At 45.9% G+C, this 24745-nt stretch overlaps 1 protein-coding gene across 1 annotated transcript in view; it reads right to left on the bottom strand.

The window, feature by feature from the left end:
• Positions 1-24745, bottom strand: part of ARMC4 (armadillo repeat containing 4) — an 890525-nt gene that overhangs the window by 461774 nt on the left and 404006 nt on the right. The window contains exons 12-13 of the mRNA XM_029588639.1: positions 2106-2315; positions 1725-1961 (exon numbers count right to left, since the gene is read on the bottom strand). Coding sequence (XP_029444499.1) covers positions 1725-1961; positions 2106-2315 — 447 coding nt within the window. The remainder of the gene's footprint in view (positions 1-1724; positions 1962-2105; positions 2316-24745) is intronic.

Here is a 24745-nt window from a genome sequence, read left to right as displayed (position 1 = left end):
TTTATTGCTTCACGCACTGATTAATACACAGGAAAAGGTTGGTTTTTTTTATCACACATGCCGTGAGAGAGAGAGAGAGCCTCTATATAAAAATCAATATGTCACTCTCTATTTATACCACTGTAAGAATTATAAATAGAGAGTGATGCGTAGACATAACTGAAGATTTTCTGTTTGAATTGATGAAAGGTACAAGAACAGTTGATGTGTACAATGCACTCTCTACCTAACTTCAAACAAGCTAGGTAGAGAGTGCATTGTACACATCAACTGTTCTTGTACCTTTCATCAATTCAAACGACAGAAAATCTTCAGGGATGTCAACTTTGCTGTTCATACCTCTGACTGTTTATGTAAAACCATCCTACCAAACCTACCCCACCCCCAAACCCCACACTGAGTTAAAAATACCTCCTCTTATAGTGGTATAGATAGAGTGACATATTGACTCTTATATAGTTTTTTTCTCTCTCTCTCTCTCTCTCTCTGATAAAAAAAACCAAAACCTTTTCCTGTTAGTGAGCACTAAAAGTGGAAAAAAAAACAAAAAAAACCCCCAAACAAAATAAAACACGATACAACACTTTTTTTGGTTGTACACTCTTCGTGCAGATGCTCTATGCACTGATGGTGCTCCATGAATGAATGGCACCAATGATGCATAGCATAGACGATGGTGCAGTGCACTGGTGATACAGATGGCGCAGATGTTCCAGGAATTGGTGGCACCGATGGTACAGAGGCACCACCAATGATGTGGCTAATGTTCCGAGGGCTCTGTGCTCCAACAGCTACAACCACACTGGGCCTGCTGAATGTGCCGACCACGTCAGGCTCTCACATATTACTGAAGAAAGAGAACTCAGTTTCCAGTCGGAGCAATGGGATCCTGTGCTTATGGCACTGAGGAAATCCGTATTTGAAGCTCTTCAATCCTGAAGCTCAACATTTCACCAACTCTCTCAACCCCCAGGATGCACTACTGCAGGGGAGCCCTAAATGAAGAATCTTTATTCAACTCACCATTGATGAGTACTGATTCCCAAGAACTTCATGAGGCACTTTCTTCCTACTTCTTTTCTTCATCTGTTCTTCCTTTTTCTTTATTTTACTAACACTGATAAGTGCTGTAGAGGGGCTGCCATAGGCAGCAAGGCAAAAAAAAAAGAAAAACAACCCATAAAAAAAAGAGCCTGAGAGGCTTCAAAAAAGATCTTGATAAAAGAGAGCATGATAGTCATCTAGGCTTTAGCATGGATAAAAAAATGACTGAGGGTCTCAGAAAGTAGTGGTTTCCATGGGAACTCCAGTATATGCTCACTAGGACAAAAGCTCTACTGAGTTCAGAAAGTAGTCTGCTCAATGCCCCATTAGCTGATGTCACCCAAGTGTAATGATGAATTACCTAATTACCTAATTGTCGATGGAGAAATGGTCAGTGATGGAAAACACATCTAATATTCTCCACAGATAAAAAAAGATTGAGGGAGCCCATGTGGCAGTGGCAGTGGCAGCTGTGCAGGAAATCCCATGTATACCCAGAAAAGCCTTCTAGGCTGATCATCCTGTTTGCCCCTCAGAGAAAGTTCTCTCAAACACGTACCATTTTGTACTGTTGATTTGTATAGCACGAACATACAGTTGTAGTTTTATAAATAGTAAATAAGGTAAAGAATTGCTGTAAACTGAGAACTATAAAATATAATAAATTTAGTTTTGTTTACCTCAGAAGCACATTCTTGCAATATTCCTACCACTGGAATTAGCATGTTTGCATGAGGAGACTTTAGCAGTCGAGCTAACAATGGAATCCCGCCGGCCTTACGGATTGCTTCTTTATTCCTGGTACTTTTACTACAGCTCCAGAGTGCCAGTGCCCCACACCGGGCCACTTCAATATCTTTTTCCTGGTCTGCAGTAACATTAGCTGATCTTACTTGAGCACAATCCAATAATCCAACCTAAAATAAATCACAATGATGACATACTGTAGCTCAATAATAATTACAAAATGAAGTATGTTAATATAAATATTTAAAATATAGTACTGCTCAACACATTTGTAAAAATTAAAAGTTTACATATTTATTGCAATGTGTACTAACCAGTCTCTTTATCCCTCCATGTTGTCTTACAGTTCGTCGGGCTCGTTTAAACTTGGCTATATTGCCAATTGTTTCAGCTGCCAAACTTTTCAAATCCTTATCTGGGGAATCAAGAATTGTGACCATAGTTTGCAAGCCTCCAAGGTCAGCAATAGAACATCTGATCTGTGAATTCTGACTTATTTCCTTCAGGATTTTTAATGAACCAATCTAAATAAAGAAACATAATGTCATGAAAGAAAAAATTACATCAAATCCATTTCAAGTTAAAATGTTAACATAAAAAGTACATTGTAAATAAAAATATTATTGATTTTTAAATAGATCTATATGCAGTAGTTAAACAATGAATACCATTATATAATATGGGGTCAATTTTTAGGATTGATCTGGCTAACTTAAAAGCATATTTACTAAGATGCATTAGGAATTTACTGTGCAGTAAATGCATCAACACCGCAACAGCATATGGTATTTTCAATACTGTATATTATTTTATCCCAATATAGCAAAATGGTAATGAGCTGCTTTACATGCAAATGTATATAAAGCAGCTCATTACTAATACATTTTATGAAAATAAAATAACATGGCTTGCTTGAAAAATCGCATGCTGCATTATTTTCCTGAAAGTTAGCTACAACTCAGGAGCTGTAGCTAACTTTCCCCAGGAGCATCTGAATGCTAACCCGCATCCCAATACTCCCAGGATGATATTGACCCAATCAACACCCCCCCCCCCCAGGGTCTTCAAAGACCCCCACCACTTCTAGAGGTAGCCCTAATGTTAAAAACAAACAAAAAAATGTTTTATTTCATATGGCGAATACCCTTTCCTTTCCCTCCCCAATTCCACAACTTTTCAAGAAAATACCCCCTCTTGGCTCAAACATCGCCCTGCTCCAAATGCCCCCACAAGCTTTACGCTCCCCCCCCATCTCCCTTGAACCCCCAGCCCACCCCAGCGCCCCCCCCCCTGTGGGAAATATGCGCTTGCCAGCAAGCCATTTCATCAGGGTTTAAACACTTAACTTCCCTTCTCCCTGACATTTGCCTGAATAAAAGCATCACTTGTGCTTAAGTCTCTGCCTAGGAAAGGATACCTGACTTCATGTATTTCTCTGGCTTATAATTAATCCTGATAGCCTGAAAGTAGGGCTGGGTGTTCCTTAGTCAGAGGCAGGACAAAGTCAGGAGGTATAGATTTCAGCAGCCAATGAAATGATCCGTGCACACCCCCTGAGCCAAAGCCAATAGTGTAGGGACTCGTCTGTTGCTATGGGAAAGTAGCCAATCATGTAATGACACATCATCTGCCTTTGTATGAATGTACAATAAAAGGAAGAGCCTCGTGAGGGCTCAGCCCTTTTTGCCTTGTCTTCCTGCCTGCGATGAAAGCTGTCTCAAGTGTGTTCTTTGCCTCCATACTCTACACCCCCCCCCCCCCAGGCCATACCTTTAACATCTGGTGGCTCTGTACTCAGCACTGTCTCAATTCAAAATGGCACTGGCCACAATACAAGTTATGCCCCTATGAGGGAGATAGGGGGACAGTAAATGTGGGGGGAGGTTGGAATCGGGTGGGTTATTTTCTTGAAAAAGGATGGGGTTAGGTAGGGTGAGGTGCATTTGATGTGCAAACTTACATTTTTTTTTGTTTGTTTTTAACATTAGGGTCACCTCTAGAGGTGGTGGGGGATCTCACAGGATCCCCAGGAGAGGTTTACACACTTGCGGGAGGGTCTATCGGGCTGATATGGTCATTTATAAGGATGGTGGCCCAGGGCAAAGGGGCTAGCACTGTGTGATTTTTGGGGCCTTTAACCCTGCTGTATTTTACCACTGGGGAAAATACTGTGGGGATTTACTAAGCTGCAGTACCAAGTACTTCAGCTTAGTAAACCCCCGCGGTAGTGGCCCCCTTAGACATTTAGCCAGCTAAACATAACTGAAAATTTTCAACTTCAGACAGGCTAAATTTGCCCTAGTAAACTCACAAGGTGCACAAATTTAGCTAGTTAAAAAAAGGGGCATCTTTGGAGATGTTCTTTCAGCATGTTTTTGATTTATCTGGTCAGCATCTATTTTCAGTACTAACTGATTAAGTTTAACTGGACAACTTTGAAGGGATAAATAACTGTACTATATCTAGTCAGACACATTCTATCCAACTAGATTTAAGGTTTAAAGGCTCTGAGGTAAGTGGGGGGAGAGCAGTCTATCAAACCAGGGGGGTTTGGAAGTCCTAGCTCTTAACTGGGTGAGCTGGAGGACAAACTGCTGAAACTGCCAATGGCATGGATGCATGCCCAAAATAAAATACCCTGAATTATGTGGTAGAATTGAAATTTTCTCAGCTACATGCACACCCAGGGTACTTTATAACATGTACACATATGTGCACGCAAGTTATAAAATCACCACGTATCTGGGTGTGCGGAGATGAACACAAGCCAAAGTGTACTCGCACGCTGGTTTGAAAGTTACTGTTAGGATCGGTAACTTTCAAACCAGTGTGGGGGCACACATTTGCATGCATATCCTGGTTCGCGCCCAGGGCTGCAGCCATTTTATAATATAGTCTGCCCATGTGCCCCAAATTTTACATAGGTGTGTGCAAATCTCGCTTCTACTGCATAAAAGGGGTGCATGCCCATGCCATCCCCAGTTTACAAATTTGTCCACCATTTCACCCAGTTAATAGATAGGTCCTCCAACCCCCCTCCCCTGGTTTGATAGCCTACACTCCCACCCAGTTACCCCAGACTCTTTAAACCCCTCAGAAATGGCTCAATCCTTTTATTTTTTAGCTTACACATCATCCATAGCAGAAGTAAAATTACATGACAGGGGATCTCAGCACATGCTGGCGCGTGTAAGTATTTGACATCTCTGGTTCACGCCCTGAAATGCTCATGCCCCACCCCAACTGCCCCATTTTTAAAACTTTGGAGATGTGTGTGCTGTGAAAGATATGCACATATCCAGGAGACTTTTCAAATTTGTTTGGTGCATGCAAGCCCGACTTATTCGCACATCCCCTAATTAATGTGCGTGCCGGGCTTTTAAAATTCACCTTTAATAGCGCAAAACTTTGCATAGTATTTTTCCTAAGTCGAAAGGTGCCAGTTCATCGTTTTCCAAATACAAGAGAAAGGGACGGTAACTTTCAAATGAGTGTGCAGGCACACATGTACACCTGTGCATCATCACGCATCCAAAGATGCAGCAATTTTATAACATACGCATATATGTTATAAAATAGCCTAGGCACGTATGCATGCACCCAATTTTTCAAGTGGGCATGCACAGTTGTGCAAAGTCAGGTTTGAGCCATGCAAGTGGGCGAATTTTATAACATGCTCATGTCCGTGACATATCCACTTTAACCAGTTCGTCTAGTCTAGAGCTAGGTCCTCCAAATACCCCTGGCTCTTTAGCCTGCACTTCCCCCAGTTATCTCAGAAGCCTTAAACCCCTCACAGATGCCTTTGTTTTTAAACGTACACCTCCTCCATAGCAGAAGTAAAGTTACGTGGCACTGGACCTGAGCACACACCCAGGCGCATAGGTACTTGCGCACACATCTCTTGGTCCCACCCACACCACAACCCTTTTTCATTCAAAGTGAGATATTTGCATATTGGGAGATGGGCACGCATGTAGACGGCTTTTAAAATAGGGTGGACACGTGTATGTCCTATTTGTGCACTATCTCCCGATTTTGACATGCAACTAGCTTTTAAAATTCACCTCTCAGTTTTTTTAGCCAGTATAAAGCAGAGTTGCTTACCTGTAACAGGTGTTCTCCCACGACAGCAGGATGATAGTCCTCACATATGGGTGACATCATCAGATGGAGCCCTGTCATGGAACACTTTTGTCAAAGTTTCTAGAACTTTGACTGGCACACTGAGCATGCCCAGCATGCCACTAACCCTGCAGCCACCAGGGGTCCCCCTTCAGTCTCATTTGTAGCAAAATGTACAAGCAAAAAATAAAATAATAAAACGTCAGTGAACCCAACTCCGCGGGGTGGTGGGTGGGTTTCGTGAGGACTAACATCCTGCTGTCCTGGGAGAACCCCTGTTACAGTTAAGCAATTCTGCTTTCTCCCAGGACAAACAGGATGGTAGACCTCACATATGGGTGAATAGCGAGCTACAGATGCACGACCAAAGCGAACCAAGCAGCACCCAACAATGTGCAACAGGAACAACAGGGGTGCTGTTGGTTATGAAGGGCAGCCTGAATTTTACAGTGGGCTGTAGGTAGGAAGAGTTAGGTTACTAAACCTGAAACAACTTATGCAGTACAGGCTGGCCAAAGATGCAGTCTTGCCTACCAGCCTTGTCGAGACAGTAATGAGCTGCAAAGGTATGGAGAGAGCTCCAAGAGGCAGCTCTACAGATGTCAGCAATAGGTACCGAACGTAGGTGAGCTACTGAAATTGCCATGGCTCTGACTGAATGCGCTTTCACACGTCCCTCTAGTGGAAGGCCTGCTTGTTGGTAGCAGCCAGCCAGGTGCCCATGTGCACCAAATTTTACATAGGTGTGTGCAAATCTCTGCTTACCCACCATAATCCCCAGCCTGTTCTTATCAAAGGAGACAAAGAGTTGGGTGGACTTCCTATGGGCTGCAGTGCGGTCCAAATAAAAGGCGAGCGGACGCTTACAGTCCAAGGAATGCAAGGCCCGCTCACCTGGATGTGAGTGAAGCCTCGGAAAAAAGATGGGCAGTTTTATGGATTGATTTAAGTGGAAATCAGAGACCACCTTCGGTAAGAATTTAGGGTAAGTGCGGAGCACTACATGGTTGTGGAGAAATCTTTTATAAGGTGGATACATTACCAACGTCTGTAGCTCACTGACTCTGCGAGCTGATGTTATAGCCACAAGAAACATAACTTTCCAAGTGAGATGTCGTAGCTCGCAGGAATGTAGGGGCTCGAATGGAGACAGCATGAGCCTTCCCAGGACAACATTGAGGTCCCAGGCCGCAACTGAGGGATGTAGTGGAGGCTTCAGTTGTAGTAAGCCTCTCATAAAGCACTCTACAAGGGGTTGCGCTGAAATTGGGGCATCCCCTATACCTTTATGGTAAGCGGCTATGGCATTTACATGTACCCGGATGGAGGAAGTCTGTAGGCCAGACTCCGAGAGGTGCCAGAGAAGTCCAGGAGCCTTGTTGTGGGGCAGGAAAAAGGATCTAGCCTTTTTAACATGCACCACAAGGAGAACCTGTTCCACTTTGAACGGTAAGATTTCCGAGTAGAAGGCTTTCATGAAGCTATGAGGACCTGGGTCACATCATTAGAAAGGTTAAGGGATTGCAAAATTAACCTTTCAACATTCAGGCTGTTAAAGACAGAGACTGGAGGTTCAGATGACACAACACTCCGTTGTTCTATGTTATGAGAGTTGGTGCTGTGCCCAGACGAACAGGCTGCTGGACTGAGAGGTCGCGTAGAATGGGAAACCAAACTTGTCGCGTCCAGTAAGGTACTATGAGGATCATTGTTACCTGGTCTTGTCGTAACTTCACGAGAGTCTTGCTGATGAGCAGAATAGGAGGGTATGCGTATAGTAGACCCGTGCTCCACGAGTGAGCGAAGGCACCCATTGGTGGTGTCTTGCAGCTGCAGTGCAGAGAGTAGAAGCGGTCTACATTGCGGTTGTGACATGATGCAAAGAGGTCGATGTCCGACCACTGGTGGAAAGTTCTGTTCACTACAGTGAGATCTAGGGACCATTCGTGGGGATGGAAGGGTCCGGCTGAGACGGTCTGCCATTACATTCTGAGTGCCCACCAGGTAGGTTGCTCTCAGCAGCATGGAATGTGAGAGAGCCCAGGCCCAGATCTGCGCCGCCTCCTGGCAAAGCATGTAAGAGCCTGTGCCCCCTTGCTTGTTGAGATACCACATTGCTACCTGGTTGTCTGTTTGAATTAGTATTACCTTGTTGGATAGGCAATCCTGGAATGTGAATAGGGCATACCGTATCGCCTGGAGCTCCAGAAAATTTATCTGATGGTCCACTTCCAGCCTGGTCCAGGTTCCTTATGTTTGCAATCCGCTGACATAGGCTCTCCTGCCTAGGTTGGAGGCATCCGTGGTCAACGTGATCTGCAGATTTGGTGGTTGGAAGGGCAGTCCTGTCCATAGATTGGACTCCCATGACCACCAAGCCAGTGAGTGACAAAGCTGGCTGGTTATCTGGCCAATTTGTGACAGGTTTTGGTTGGCTTGGGACCACTAAGACTTTAAAGGCCATTGTGTTATCCTCATGGATAATTGAGCCATTGGGGTAACGTGAACTGTGGATGCCATATGTCCCAGCAAGGTTAGTAGCTGACGAGCTGATGCTGTCTGACGAGTCTGTACTGTTTTGGCCAAGCTGGACAGTGTCTTTGCGCAGTCTCTTGGGAGGGATGCTCTGGCTGTAGTGGTGTTTAGATCTGCTCTGATGAACAAGAGTTTGCGCGATGGAGTCAGATGGCATTTAGGATAGTTTATTAGAAATCCCGACGACTGTAGCAGTTGTATGGTAAGACAGAGGGATTGAAGCACTCCTTCACTGGACGGACTCCTGAGGAGCCAGTCATCTAAATATGGGCAGACGTGGATACCGTGCCGTCTCAACTGTGCTGCCATGACTGCCAGGCATTTTGTGAATACTCGGGGTGCTGATGCAAGGCCTAATGGCAGCACTCTGTATTGGAAATGTCTGTATCCTACTATGAATCGGAGATATTTTCGATGAGAAGGGAATATTGCTATATGGGCGTAAGCCTCCTGAAGATCTAGAAAGCAGAGCCAATCTCCTTGTTGCAGGAGAGGAAGCATGGTTCCCAAGGAAACCATCCTGAACTTCTCCTTGCGAAGGTATTTGTTTAGGGCACGGAGGTCCAAGATGGGACGTATGCTGCCAGTTTTTTTCATAATTAGAAAATATCGAGAGTAGAATCCTCTTCCTTGCTGCATTCAGGGAACTGGTTCTACAGCTCTGGACTGCAGTAGGATAGAGAGTTCTGCCTCGAGGAATGGTGTGTGATCACTCAGGCTCCACTCCAGGAGTTGCAGAGAGTCTGAGGGCACAGCAAGGAAATTCAGATGGTAACCGTGGGTTACTATAGAGAGGACCCATTGGTCGGTGGTGATTGTGTGCCATTTGGTGGCAAAGTGGCACAGGTGGCCTCCCACAGGAAAAGTGGTTGGGGGGGGGAGGTTGACTGCTGCTCTCTAGATGGGAGTCAAAAGCCCTCTGCAGGACTAGTCTGGGGGGCTGGCTGAGCTTTGGGGGGGCTCTGTGCTGACAAGGTTGGCCTCTGTGAGAGGGTCTGGTCGATCTAGCATGGGATGGAGGAGGGTAGTACCTGCGTGGCCTATAGTTCAGCTTTCTGGTGTCTTGTCTAAATCCTCTTCTGGCTGTGGAATAGAAATCTGAGGGGACAGTGGGCAACTGGCGCAGGGTTTCATGGTGATCTTTGAGTTGCACCACTGCCTCTTGAATCTTATCACCAAACAAATTGTCCCTTGTGCAGGGAAGGTCCGCCAATTTATCTTGAACTTCTTGGCGCAAGTCAGAGGCTTTCAGCCAAGCCCAGCACCTGGCACTAATTCCGGCTGCTGATACCAATGATGCAGTGTCAAAGACATCGTAGGCTGCCCTAACCTCATGCTTGGACTGAAGAAACAGCAAGGCTGTCTAACAAAGCCGTGAGGGCAACAGTACAGAATTAGCAGCACAATGGCATGTTTTATTTATTTATTTATGATCCAAGATAGATAGGATTGCTGATGTGTTTTTATTTTTTTCATTTTTTCATTTTCTCATTTTTTAGGGCACAGCAATTTTTTTCAGCATTGAATAATTTACATATTAGTCTTATTTGTTTGACTTAAGATAACATACGCCTCGGGCTCAGTAAGATCCTATATATATTTTATTTGAATAAAATATTAGTGCTAGCGAATACTGCATCTTACAAAGTAGTGAATATTTAATACTGCCGACGTGGTCTGGTTGTCACTCAGTTTTCATACATGCATACATTTTGAATGGACACCGACTCTTAAGTCAGTTTGTGAGGCCATTACATTTTTTGGTTTAAGTTGCACTATGCACATTTTTTTTCTTCGAGATCAGCAACCTACCATTTTCAAGCCCGCAGCCGCACTTGTTTAGAACATATGGGCATTTTCAAACCACGCCCCCCTTTTTTTGAATGACGGCAGCTTTGGCACATTTTTGAGCCTTCATAAAACAAGACGCCGGCATTTTAGAGTCCTTACTATTACGATTGGACAGAGACAGAGGTGCTGCTGTGCACACAGGATCCTTCAGCACATCGAATAGTGAGCACTGGTTTTAATTCCTCTTAAGTTATTTTTAATAATAATTTTTTATGAGTTTTCCCGTTTCTGGTCTTTTTTCAATAGCGGCATATCCGGCGGGTGAAGTTGTTATAGTTAAGATGCAAGATCGAATTGTTTACAATAGCGCTGCCGTGGCATGTATGTTATCCTACAGTGCTCTTACTCACGATTTTTTGTTATGGTAGTCACTCCTTTACTTTTGCAAATCATAAACATTTTTTAAGCTTTTTAAGATATTTTGTGACACCAGTTCATTTAATGCTAATACTTATTTTCTAGTTATAGCGAGTCTTAACTTATCTTGATATATTGTGTAATATTTTTTATGAGTTTTCCCGTTTCTGTTCTTTTTTCAATAGTTGTTATAGTTAAGATATAAAACTGAATTGTTTAAGATTGCGCTGCGGAGGCATGCATCTTATCTTATAGTGCTCTCACTCATATTTTTTGGACATAGTAGTCAATCATAGACAGTTTTTCATTTTTTAAAGATATTTTGGGACACCAGCTCATTTATTGTTTCTCAGCATTTTATATAGGTTTTTATTATTTTTTAATTTTTCTGTGCATTTCGGCGTATTTTGTAATTTGGTGATCATTTATGTGGGACCTGTATAGTTTTATGTATATTTGACATATACATCATTTTTTTATCATATATAGCATGGGAAAACTTTGCTCAATAGTGTGCCATAAGATGCCTTTTTTGAAATTGAGGTACATTTAAATTTTTAATGTGAATGAATAATTTATATTCATAATATTTATTTATTTATTTTTTATTTTTATTTATTATTTTTTATATACCGACATTCGATCTCAATCGAGATATCACACCGGTTTACATTCAGGTACTGTAGGTATTTCTCTATCCCCAGAGGGCTTACAATCTAAGTTTTTGTACCTGAGGCAATGGAGGGTAAAGTGACTTGCCCAAGGTCACAAGTAATTTTATTTTTATGATTTTTTTATTCGTGAAATTACAGACCATTTGTTGTACAGTCATATTTAAAACCCGGACATTCAGCAACCACAACACGATAAAGCTGAGGTAAAGGCAATATATATTGTTATTTGTTCTGATGGATAGTTTACCACATGTATATTCAATATAAGTTATTTTTTACTTTCCAGTTTATATGTTACACCACATACATATTTGTTACCATTCTATATGTGTGTTTTAGTTATGTTTTTATGATTTTTTTTATTATTTATGAGTATGTGTTATTTATTGTATGTTGTAGTCCCTGACGCAGCCCCATTGTAAGAGGGCGAAACTCGGCCTGAGTCGGGCTTTTTTACAAATTTGTGTCTCTGCTCAATAAAGGAATCCAGATCGAACACTTGGCTGCTAATTCTGTACTGTTGCCCTAACCTCATGCTTTCCAGCCTCTAATCCCTTCTGTAGGATGGAGGATAATCCCTCTTGGAATTGGTCAGATAGGGTTTCTGAGAAATCTTGGACTTGTTTCCAGAGATTTCTGGTGTACTGTGTCATATAAAGCTGGTAGGTCGCTACATGAGCCATTAGCATTGAGCCCTGGAAAACTCTGCAGCCTAAAGCATCCAATGACTTCTGTTCCTTACCTGGTGGGGCAGAAGAGTGAGGCCGAGATCTTTTAGCCTTCTTTTGAGCGGATTCCACCACTATGGATTGGTGGGGTAATTGGCTCTTTTGAAAGCCTGGGGCTTGCTGAACCAGGTATGTGGTGTCAGTTTTCCTGTTTACTGGTGGCACACTTCCTGGGTGCTCCCAGATGTGGTGTAAAAGGTCTAGAAGAACCTCGTGGACAGGAATTGCCATGACTTCCTTCAGAGCATCCACAAATTGCAGTACCTCCAGCATTTTGTATCTGGCGTCTTCCTCCGTTTCCAATTTGAATGGAATGGTTTCGGACATCTCTTTGACAAAGCTGGCAAAAGAGAGGTCCTCTGGAGGGGAGCTGCACCTTTCTTCCAGGGGTGAAGGTTCTGACAAAAGCTCTTCAGAAGCCTGTGAGTCAGAGGAAGTGTCATCCCAAGGGTTATATGGTGAGTCTCCTTCACCCAGCAGGCCCTCAGATGGAGGTAGGAATCCAAATCCAGATGGATGGGAGGGTGGCACCGATGGAAAATGAGGAGGGACTGAGATAGGCTGTGCTGGCACCGAGGACATTGGCGCTGGCACCGATGGCATCTGTGTCCTCGATGGATGTCGAGGTATGGAGAGCCCTGACGGTCTGGGAACTGGCTCCGGCATCGGTGGTTCCTGGAGAGGAGAGTAGCCATGGGCTGTATCTTCTTCTTCCGAAGATACAGGAATTGGAACTGATACCAGGGGAGAAATTGGTGGTTGGATGGGTCCTGAAGGTGTGGGCACTGATGGAAGGGCACCGATGAGGGTGTCCAAATGCTCAAGGAGCGGAGCCAATATAACAGGCACCGGATTCAGCTTTGGTATGGGGGGCCAGCGCCGGTGGTGACTGGAAGCCCCGAAGGACATTTAGTACTGCCTCTTGTACCATACGGTCCAATTCCTCCGGAAGGCTGGCATAGGTAACGTGGCACCTGGGGTTGGAGGCAGGCTAGGCATTGCTGGAGGGTCAACAGGAATTTGTGGAGTCTCGGCACCCGGCACCAATACAAGGGGGCAACGCCTCGGGGTCCTGGCTCCAGAAGAGGATGGGGGCCCCTCTCCCCGGGCCCTTTTGGAAGGCGGCTCGACAAAGGTCGATGACGCTGCCCTGTTGGTGCCGGGACCGGACGAGGATGCGCGTCGGTGCCGGTGGCAATGTTTCTCGCGGTGCTCGGCCTGGTCCTTCTCCGGCGCCAAGGACACTGAAGTCTTAGAATGGGACGATGTCTGTGACGGACGGTCACCAGCTTCTCGATGCTGTTGAGACATCGATGGAGAGGGGAGTCGAAGACGACGGTACCTTTCAACTCGGGAGGCTCATACTTAGAGTCAATGGAGATGAGCGTTTTGAGGCAAACAAGTGCTCCATTTTCTCCAAGCAGGCGCGGCGACCTTTAGGGGTTATTTGTGCACAACTAGTGCACCAACGGACGTCATGGGAAGGCCCGAGGCATAACATGCAGATGTTGTAAGGGTCCGTTATGGACATAGTCCTCGGACACTTGGGGCACTTCTGAAAACCGGTCGCCATGGTGAGAAAAGGGGTGGCGCATAGTCTGTGGCCGTTGGGCACCGAGAAGTACATAGTCGGGAACCAACCGCAAAACGCGGTAAACTTACCGAAGCGTCGGTGGAGATCGGTGCGCGATGGGGGACCCCGGGACGGGGAAAAAGTTGAAGAAATTGTCAAAAAAAAAATTCCGTGAGGAAAAATTGTGAGAGAAATGCCCATAGAGTTCCTAAAACCCACAAGGCAACTGCTGCATGGAAAAAAAGAGACTGATGGGGGACCCCGTGAGGCCACAGTGTTAGTGGCATGCTGGGCATGCTCAGTGTGCCAGTTAAAGTTCTAGAAACTTGACAGACTTGGATCAAGGCCAGCGGCATTGCGAAGATTGTATTAAGTGATGCTGAGATATGATCACGGAGAAGTCAATAGCGTTGGTCAATCGAAGCAATGGTCTGATCACGGAGAAGTCAATAGCGTTGGTCAATCGAAGCAATGGTCTGATCACGGAGAAGTCAATAGCGTTGGTCAATCGAAGCAATGGTCTGATAGTCAATAGTGTTGGTCAGGCATAGCAGAGCTCTGGGTCTGGAGATAGGCTGTAGCATAATCAGGAGTAGCGGACGTCTGGGTCTGGAGATAGGCTGAAGCGTAGTCAGATGAAGCGAACTCGAAGTTTGTGCAATAAATCCAAAACATAGGCAGGGCAGGAACAAGGAGAACAGGAACCAGGAACAACGAGGATCGGGAATGAAGAGTAAAGACGAATCTCTAGCAGCAATGAGTACTCGAGTAGCAAGGAGACCTGTTGCAAAGGCAATGCTATGGAGCAATGGAGCGAGGCCTGAGCTTAAATACACTGAAGAGTTTGACGTCATCATCCGGGGCCGCGGCCAGGTTCCCGCCGCAGGCCCTTCATAGGGATCAGCGATGCGCACGTGCACGCCTAGGGAGGGGCGCGGTGCGGATAATGGCATCTCTCCGCGGGCCTCGCAGAGAGGCTCGATGAGCAATGGTATCTTGACCTGAAACGCTGGGGACTATGGCAAAGACAGAGGCACCGGGGGAGACCCGAGGTCCGAGCTGGAGGCCCACCGCCGCTAGCGAGGAGGAACCAGAAGCTGAAGTCCTTGTAAGAAGGTGAGGGGGCCATACCGCGGGGGTCTGCCGTGGACGGCACGCGTAACAATATCGGGTTCCTAGCAAAAAGATGCAGATTATCAGCTTCCCAGATCAATCAATAGAGCAACCCTGTATAGACTCCAAATATGCAAAGCGTCTCCAACAGGACTGCAGTTTGTGACACTTGTGAACATATGACATAAAGTTCCTGTCTGGCAACTACATTTTAAGGACAAATTAGATTCCCATAGTTTCATCTTGACTCCCTTGGTGGAGTAATATAGATTTGATGAAGAATATTAATTTTTCTCAAATTATCAGGCAAAATATGACTATAATCTGAAGAAAAATCTTGAATAATATCCCCCTCTTCTAACATAATTCCCAAATCTCCACTCCATATCAAAGCCAACTTAGATAAATGTACAGATTTTACATTTTTATTCAGCAACATAACCCATATTCTAATCGTGTTATGCTTGGGGGTTAGTATCTATAAAGGTGTCATCATCCTATGTCAATGTAATGGAGCTGAGGTCACCTTTACCCACGTGTAAGCAATAGTGCCTTGCCTGCAAATATGCAAAAAAAAAAAAAAATGATTGGATGAAATAGACCACTGATCTTTCACCTGTTGAAATGAATATAAGTAGTTCAACTCTTCCTGCATCAAGTTTCCCAAACAATATAATAAGCCCCTTTTCTCCCAGTCTTGAAAAACAGAACTGCCAAGACCTGAAGGGAAATCCTCATTACCCATAAACAAAAAAGAAATTGAGATAAAGTAAAGTTTTTGCCTACACTCCCTTCCACCATTTCCATGTTTTCTGTATGGAAGTTAATCAAAAGCTAAAATACTTCAGAGGCAAATTACCGCAAGATAAATTCAGAAATTTATAGGTTTATAAGGTTGGGTCCATTCTGCAATTAGCCCTTCCGTATCAAACTTATTATTCAAAGATACCCAGTCCAGGACAAAACATAATAAACATGCAACATTGTACACCTGCAAATCAGGTAGAGCTAAACCTCCCATTTTCTTATTTCCCTTCAAGATTTAAAAAATCAATCACATTCTCCTATTGAACCAAATAAACGTTATCATTGATGGAAAAATGTGAATATCTGACCATTTAATCCATTTAAACAAAAAAACAGCTTAAAAGGAACCACCATTTTGACCATTGCACTTCTGTCCACAACAGACAGTGGGAGGGATATCCAGCACTCTAGTAGGGCTTTAAACTGATCCAATAGGTAAATAAAATTAAAAGTATATAGCCCTTAGTAAAGGGAATGACCCATCCCAATTTTCTTTTAAAGATTTATCCAGGAGAAATGCTTCAGATTTATTATAATTGATTTTTAAACCAAAACAAGAAACAATGTGCCTTGATGGCCGAGTGGTCTAAGGTGCTGAGCTTAAGGGTTCCTTCTTCTCTGTGCTTTGTGTTCGGGACTCCTCATGGAGTCCTGGGTTCAAATCCCACTTTTGACTTGCTCATCCTTGATTCTTCAATCTGCTTTTTTTTTGCCGAGCGGTCTAAGGCGCTGGATTTAGACTCCAGTCTCTTTGGGGGCGTGGGTTCGAAACCCACTGCTGCAATGTCTCTCAAACTCACAATCCAGTGGGAGCACTGAGAGGAGAGGATCACCTTGCTGGTGGCTGAAAGGAATCAGTAAGTTTTGGCTTGGGACTTTGTCTTTTTTTAAAGTATTGGGGGCAGTAGGCAAACTTCCAAAAGGGAAACTTTGATAAAATTAGAAAAATTGTTAGAAAAAAACTGAAAGGAGCAGCTACAAAGGTAAAAAGTATGCAAGAGGCATGGTCATTGTTAAATAATACCATCCTAGAAGCACAGTCCAGATGTATTCCACACATTAAAAAAGGTGGAAAGAAGGCAAAATGATTACCAGCCTGGTTAAAAGGGGAGGTGAAAGAAGCTATTTTATCCAAAAGATCTTCATTCAAAAATTGGAAGAAGGATCCATCTGAAGAAAATAGGATAAACATAAGCATTGTCAAGTGTAAAACATTGATAAGACAGGCGAAGAGAGAATTTGAAATAAAGTTGGCCATAGAGGCAAAAACTCATAATAAAAACTTTTTAAAATATATCCAAAGCAAGAAACTTGTGAGGGAGTCGGTTGGACTATTAGATGACCAAGGGGTTAAAGGGGCTCTTAGGGAAGATAAGGCCATTGCAGAAAAACTAAATGAATTCTTTGCTTCCGTGTTTACTAATGAGGATGTTGGGGAGAAACTAGTTCCGGAGATGGTTTTAAGGGGTGATGAGTCAACCGAACTGAAAGAAATCACTGTGAACCTGGAAGATGTAGTAGGCCAGATTGACAAACTAAAGAGTAGCAAAACACCTGGACCGGATGGTATGCATCCTAGGGTACTGAAGGAACTCAAAAATGACATTTCTGATCTATTAGTTAAAATTTGTAACCTATCATTAAAATCATCCATTGTACCTGAAGACTGGAGGGTGGCCAATGTAACCCCAATATTTAAAAAAGGCTCCAGGTGCGATCCAGGTAACTATAGACCAGTGAGCTTAACTTCAGTGCCGGGAAAAATAGTGGAAACTATTCTCAAGGTCAAAATCGTAGAGCATATAGAAAGACATGATTTAATGGAACACAGTCAACACGGATTTACCCAAGGGAAGTCTTGCCTAACAAATCCGCTTCATTTTTTTGAAGGGGTTAATAAACATGTGGATAAAGGTGAACCGGTAGATATAGTATATTTGGATTTTCAGAAGGCGTTTGACAAAGTCCCTCATGAGAGGCTTCTACGAAAACTAAAGTGTCATGGGATAGCAGGCGATGTCCTTTCGTGGATTAAAAACTGGTTAAAAGACAGGAAACAGAGACTAGGAATACATGGTCAATTTTCTCAGTGGAAAAGGGTAAACAGTGGAGTGCCTCAGGGATCTGTACTTGGACCTGTGCTTTTCAATATATATATATAAATGATCTGGAAAGGAATACGACGAGTGAGGTTATCAAGATACAAAATTATTCAGAGTAGTTAAATCACAAGCAGACTGTGATACATTACAGAAGGACCTTGCAAGACTGGAAGATTGGCAGATAAATTTAATGTGGACAAGTGCAAGGTGTTGCATATAGGGAAAAATAACCCTTGCTGTAGTTACACGATGTTAGGTTCTATATTAGGAGCTACCACCCAGGAAAAAGATCTAGGCATCATAGTGGATAATACTTTAAAATCGTTGGCTCAGTGTGCTGCAGCAGTCAAAAAAGCAAACAGAATGTTAGGAATTATTAGGAAGGGAATGGTTAATAAAACGGAAAATGTCATAATGCCTCTATATCGCTCCATGGTGAAACCACACCTTGAATACTGTGTACAATTCTGGTCACCACATCTCAAAAAAGATATAGTTGCGATGGAGAAGGTACAGAGAAGGGCAACCAAAATGATAAAGGGGATGGAACAGCTCCCCTATGAGGAAAGGCTGAAGAGGTTAGGGCTGTTCAGCTTGGAGAACAGACGGCTGAGGGGGGATACGATAGAGGTCTTTAAGATCATGAGAGGTCTTAAACGAGTAGATGTGACTTGGTTATTTACACTTTTGAATAATAGAAGGACTAGGGGGCATTCCATGAAGTTAGCAAGTAGCACATTTAAGACTAATCGGAGAAAATTCTTTTTCACTCAATGGACAATAAAGCTCTGGAATTTGTTGCCAGAGGATGTGGTTAGTGCAGTTAGTGTAGCTGGGTTCAAAAAAGGTTTGGATAAGTTCTTGGAGGAGAAGTCCATTAACGGCAATTAATCAAGTTTACTTAGGGAATAGCCACTGCTATTAATTGTATCAGTAGCATGGAATCTTCTTAGTGTTTGGATAATTGCCAGGTTCTTGAGGCCTGGTTTGGCCTCTGTTGGAAACAAGATGCTGGGCTTGATGGACCCTTGGTTTGACCCAGCATAGCAATTTCTTATGTTCTTATGTTCACAAGCTACTATTGCTTATTAATTATCGTAATAGAATTTTATGGATTTAACCTCAACTAACTGTTGAAACCATCCTGGTGTCAGGTCCTGGATTGTCCTGTCTTGCCCTAGTCCCTGTTCCAATTCCATGCTTACCTGCACCTAGCTCCAGTCTGTTCCAGTTGTTCCATTGCACTCCTATATACATTCAGTTCCACTCTTACGAGCACTCAGCTCCCATGTTCCAGTTCCACCTTTACCTGCATGCAGTTCAGTGTTTGAGCTCCAAACCAGCCTGCATCTTGCTCCAGAGCACCATTCCAGTTTAACTTCGTCCCGAGCTCCAGCACGTATTCCTGTTCCTGCCTCACCGGACCACCCACGCTTAGCTCCAGCCTTGCCCTCTTGTGCCACTCCTGGGAGTGGTGTTCACCACACCCTTGCTACACCCCAAACACACAAAAGTATTGAGGTATCTCCACACCGCGATGGCATTGAGGGTGGCTACGCACGCACCTCAATGGGAGCAAGAGCATCTATGGCAGTCCTGTCCCAGACACTAGAGGTCGGTGCTGCTACACCACATCGAGGCCCACGATGCTTGATGACTCCAGTGCATCGGGACTCTATGTCACCCACAGATGACTACGGCAAAGAAGGCTCTTATGGCATCAACGGCAGTCACACACCTCAATAGCGTCAAGGGTGACAATGGTGCTCAATGGCAATCCTGGTCCCCAACGTGGGGCCTGACATCCATGTGTCAGATCATTGCTGTACTGGGCACAAATGTGTACAGGCAAATGATACTAGGCATGACACCGAAGCTGAAGCAGCAAGCTGCTTGCCTAGGTTCCTGCTCACCCTCTCTCAAAGAGGCAAGCAGGAGAGGAGGCCTCGTCAACCAGGGCTCCTGCCCATGGAAACTAGTTCTTTTGAATAAGGGGAGGATGAGCCCTCCCCCGCCCCATAGGAACTGTCTGATCGATTGGTGAATAACATGCAACTCCCTCCCGGGTAGAACTCAGACGAGTCGCCAGGCTCAGCGGCCTACACAGATCACCCACAGACTGCATTTTGTCAGTCCTGTCAGTACCTGACAAACAGGTCGATACAGTAACGTGCGGTTTAAAGATTCCCCGTCTGTAACGTGCTGGGAGCGCACAATACAGACGAGTAAGGCGATCCAGCGATACAGTCTCCAGTTTCACGCGTCCTTAGCGCTTCGTAAAATAGACACATAACCCTTTCCACACGCAGCATGTATATGATGTGTAAATGAACGAATTAGCTGTATAATGAAGGAATTAGCTATTCCCCTCCGATACTGTAAAGGGCACTGATATTATCTCCTTAGTAACCCGCTGTTTTGCCGCGGCCTTAACGTGTTAGTTTACCGCCTCCCCCTAGTAGGTGTTAGGACTGTGAGTCTAGTAACAAATCCATCGACACCGCTTAAGATACTCAAAAACAATAAAACACTATAAAAAAAAAGCGATACAGAGATGATCGAGAAAATGTAATGCTGTGGGACACATAAAACCTGTCAGAAAAAAAAATAAAAATTTTTAAATACCTGTGGGAGGGCCGCGTGGGTCCAGGTGGCCGGCGGCGGGAGCCGGGTGGTCACGTGTTAAATCTAGGCCGGGTCGCACAGGCGCGCATTCATCCAGGCGCGCATTCATCCAGGCGCGCCTGTGCGAAAGCCGCCGGCTCCTCCGCCTGGATGAATGCGCGCCTGTGCGACCCCTGCGATTCGGCGCTCAAGGCGTGACGTCACGACGCCCGACGTCACGGCATGTGACTGCCTTGAGCACCGAATCGCAGGGGTCGCACAGGCGCGCATTCATCCAGGCGCGCATTCATCCAGGCGCGCCTGGGCGAAAGCCGCCGGCTCCTCCGCCTGGATGAATGCGCGCCTGTGCGACCCCTGCGATTCGGCGCTCAAGGCGTGACGTCACGACGCCCGATGTCACGGCATGTGACTGCCTTGAGCACCGAATCGCAGGGGTCGCACAGGCGCGCATTCATCCAGGCGGAGGAGCCGGCTGCTTTCGCCGCCGGCTCCTCCGCCTGGATGAATGCACGTCTGTGCGACCCGGCCTAGATTTAACACGCGACCACCCGCCCCCCGGCTCCCGCCGCCGGCCGTCTGAAACTAACGCGCGTCCACCCGCCCCCGCCGCCTGGAAGAGGCGCCCACCCGCCCGCGGCCTAGATTTAACACGCGACCACCCGCCCCCCGGATCCCGCCGCCCGCCGTCCGCCTGGACCCACGCGGCCCTCCGACAGGTATTTAAAAATTTTGTTTTTTACACTTCCTGGTGCCTGTCATTTCAAATTTCATTTGAAATGACATTTGAAATGACAGGTACCAGCGCACCCAGGTTACTGTATAGGCGCTGTATTAAGCGCCTATACAGTAAAATGGGTTGCGTGGGCATAACCCTTCCCTAACGCTTCACAGCCGCGGCATGCATTTGCATGCAATTAGAAGAGAGTATCAGGCGCTAGGTCAAGAGAACTGTGCGTGCGGGGAGGAAAGGTGCGCCTGACACTGCCGCACTGTTTCTACCGCGGCCTTACAGTATCGAGCCGAAAGGTACAAAAACAGACCGAACAAGGAGAGGACACAGATACTAAACTGCAGGCACAGTATTAATTTAATAAGGGATAGTATTAGACTCTGCCAAGCTGCACAGGGTCTAAGGCCCGCCATGTGGCTGGCAGACAGTGGAAATAAGAGGAAAAAAGGAAAAGAAAAAAAGAAAATAGAAAACAAAACTACTGTAAGGTAAATGAAAAACAGCTACAGCGTTAGAAAAAAAAAAAACACAAAAACTATGAGGAGAGAGCAAAGCTGAATATGGTGACACACAGTTCCCATGACCACAGGGGAAAAAAAAAAAAGAGACCGAGGAACTCTGCCTAGGGGACAGGGTGATAACTACAGCTGCACATGCATGTTTGAAAGTTCTAGAATCTTTGAGATCAAAGTTCAGGACTGGGCTCCATCCGATGATGTCACCTGTGTGAGGACTACCTTCCTGCTTATCCCAGGACAGTTGGATGTAGTCCTCACATATGTAGTCCTCACATATGTAGTCCTCACATATGGGTGACGACAGTGGACGGAGCCCTAACACGGGAAAACTTTTTGTCAAAGTTTCTAAAAAGCTTTGACTGGTACAGAGTGCACTGAGCATGTCCAGCAGGGGTCTCCCTTCAGTCTTGTTTGTAGCAAAAAGTGCAAGCGAAAAATAAAATAAGAAACGTTTGCCGACCCAACTCCCTGGGGTGGCGGGTGGGTTTCGTGAGGACTACATCCTGCTGTTCTGGGATAACACCTATTACAGGTAAGCAATTTTGCTTTATCCCAGGACAAGCAGGATGATAGTCCTCATATATGGGTGATTAGCAAGCTACAGGCTGACTAGTATTACAACAGGCCAATAGCAGACAACCTGTGTGGAGGCACAATAGTTGGGGTGCTATTGGCAATGATGAGGCAGCCTGACATCATAGCAGGTGGTTATGGAAGGAGTTGGGGATCATAGTGGAAGAAAGCTTTTCAAGACAGGTTGGCCAAAGGCAGACTCTTGACAGTCTTTCATTGATAAGTAGTAGGGGGCTGCGAATGTGTGAAGATAGCTCCATGTCGCAGCCTAGCAGATGTCGGCAATTGGTACTAAACGATAGTGTGGTATTGATGTTATCATGGCCATTATAGAATGTGCCTGCACTCACCCCTAGAGAGGAAAGCCTGGTGCATCATAGCAGAATTCGATACAGTCTGCTAGTCAGTTGGAGAGAGTCTGTTTGCCCACTGGAACTTGCAGCTTGTCTTTTGTCAAAGAAAGAAAGAGTTAGGTATAATTCCTATGGAGTGTAGTGAACTCTTACAGGTCAAGGAGTGGAAAACCCTCTCGCCCTGGTGAGAGAAAGGCATTGGGAAAAAGGGGGCAGAGTATATTCTGAGTAAGGTGAGAGGCTGTGTCTACCTTAAGAAGAATATGAGAGTGGGTACGTAGGACCACTCGGTCAGATGAGTATGCAACAAGGTGTGTAACTCATTGACCCTGTTGGCAGAAGTGATGACTACGAGGGAAAGAAGTTCCCATGCTAAACTGTTAAGTGATAGGAATGTAAAGGCTCGAACAGGGAACGTATGAGTCTTGTAAGCACTAAATGTAGGCCCCATTCTGTAACCAGTGAACATAGAGGTGGCATAATCCGTGGATAACCCATGGTAAGCTGGCTCAGAAGGGGTTGAACCGTTAATCAGGCAATACCACTCCCAAGTGGTACGCCAAATTGGAACTGAGGTGTACCCATGCGGAGGATGTCTGAGGAGCAGAATCCGAGGGAGTAAGAGAAAAGGAGTCATGTAGAAAAAAGGGCTAATACCTTTTTGTATGCGCCATGTGTTGCGGTCCCTACCGCTTCCCTCTGCTTAGGGCTCAAACCCGCCTACCTCCGTTTCAGGAATCACCGCATTCCGCCCGCTCTGGACCCCGGGGGCTGCTCTTACTCCACGTGGCGGCCGCCATTACGTGCCTGCTTCTCATCAGTCGCGCGCGAGGACGCCTGTCTTGAGCGCTCAACTCCCGGAAGCCTGGCCCCGCCCATGCTGCTGACGTCACGCCCGAGCCCCGATATAACCGGCGTCCAAACTCTCTCTCATCGCCTTGCAACGAGGTTCACAACTCCATAGTTGTTCTTAGTTGCTTTCCTGGTGATCTCCACGTTTCCTGCTTCTGACTCCAGTTTGCCTCCGACTCCGCTTCTGCCTGCTGCCTGCCTCCGACCCTGGCCTGCTTCCGCTTCAGCCTACAGTCTGCTTCAGCCTCCGGTTACCACCTACTCCACTTCAGCCTACAGCCTGCTTCAGCCTCCGGTTTGCTACAGACTCCGCTGCCGCCCGCTGCCCTGCCTTCAGCCGGCCCTGTACAGCCGGTCCCCTGCTACCCGGGTACCTTGGACTTCCGATCCTTCCTGTTTGCTCTGGTCCCGGTCTAGCCTATCTCAACCACTGGACTTTCAGTCTCTGTTCCAAGTCCCGAGGTCCCAGTGCCCTACGGGCTCCTCCCGGGGGGTTCCTGGTTCCCGGGTGAACACCTCCTGCCTGTAGCTCCGCCTCCTGGCCTACCCTGTCACCCTAGGTAGGCCAGCCCAAGGGTCCACTATCTCGCCAGCAGTATCCAACTGCAACAGTTTGCATGGCCATGGACTCGGCGGAGGCCCCAAGCCTGCAGGCCATTCCGGGGATGGCACAACCCTCCGGAACCGCCTCCAGCCCCTCCTCCGGCACCAGCACCTGCTTCAGTGACTCAGTTACCCACGCCGACCCGGTATGCCGGGGATATCAAGACTTGCCGTGGCTTTTTAAATCAGTGCTACGTGCGTTTTGCCCTCCTGCCTGCACAGTTTCCCTCAGATGCAGTTAAAGTGGCATATATATTCTCGCTACTGGATGGCAAGGCCTTTGACTGGGCTTCACCCATGTGGGAGCGCCAGGACCCCTTGCTACAGAATCTGCAGGAATTTGTCCTCAACTTTCGCCTCGCTTTTGATGATCCTGCACGCCAGACCACCGTGGCCTCGGAGCTCTTGCACTTCAGGCAAGGGACACGCTCGGTGGCCGATTACACCATTGACTTTCGCACGCTGGCCATGGAAGTTGGCTGGCGAGATGATTGCCTTAGGGGAATCTTCCTGGAGGGGCTTGCTAGTCGCATCAAGAATGAGTTAGCAGGCCGTGACCTCCCGGAGGACTTAAATGACTTAATTGACATCGCTGGCAGGGTGGATCATCGCCTGCAGCAGCGGGACAAGGAGACCCGCTCCTACCGTAAGTCATCACCACAGTCGTCCACTGCCTCCAGAACCCCGGCTCCTAAGGTCCTCCCGGCCTCTGTCAGCAGTGGAGAACCCATGCAATTGGGTAGATCTCCGTTGATTCCCGAAAAAAGGAGGAGGCGCCGCTTCTTGGGCCTCTGTCTCTACTGCGGAGGCAAGGGGCACTTCCTCGCCAATTGCC

This window comes from Rhinatrema bivittatum, chromosome 2, assembly GCF_901001135.1.
Source record: "Rhinatrema bivittatum chromosome 2, aRhiBiv1.1, whole genome shotgun sequence".
Lineage (NCBI taxonomy): Eukaryota > Metazoa > Chordata > Amphibia > Gymnophiona > Rhinatrematidae > Rhinatrema > Rhinatrema bivittatum.
Note: the sequence above shows the minus strand (reverse complement) of the source record. Positions and strands in the feature narration are given on the sequence as shown.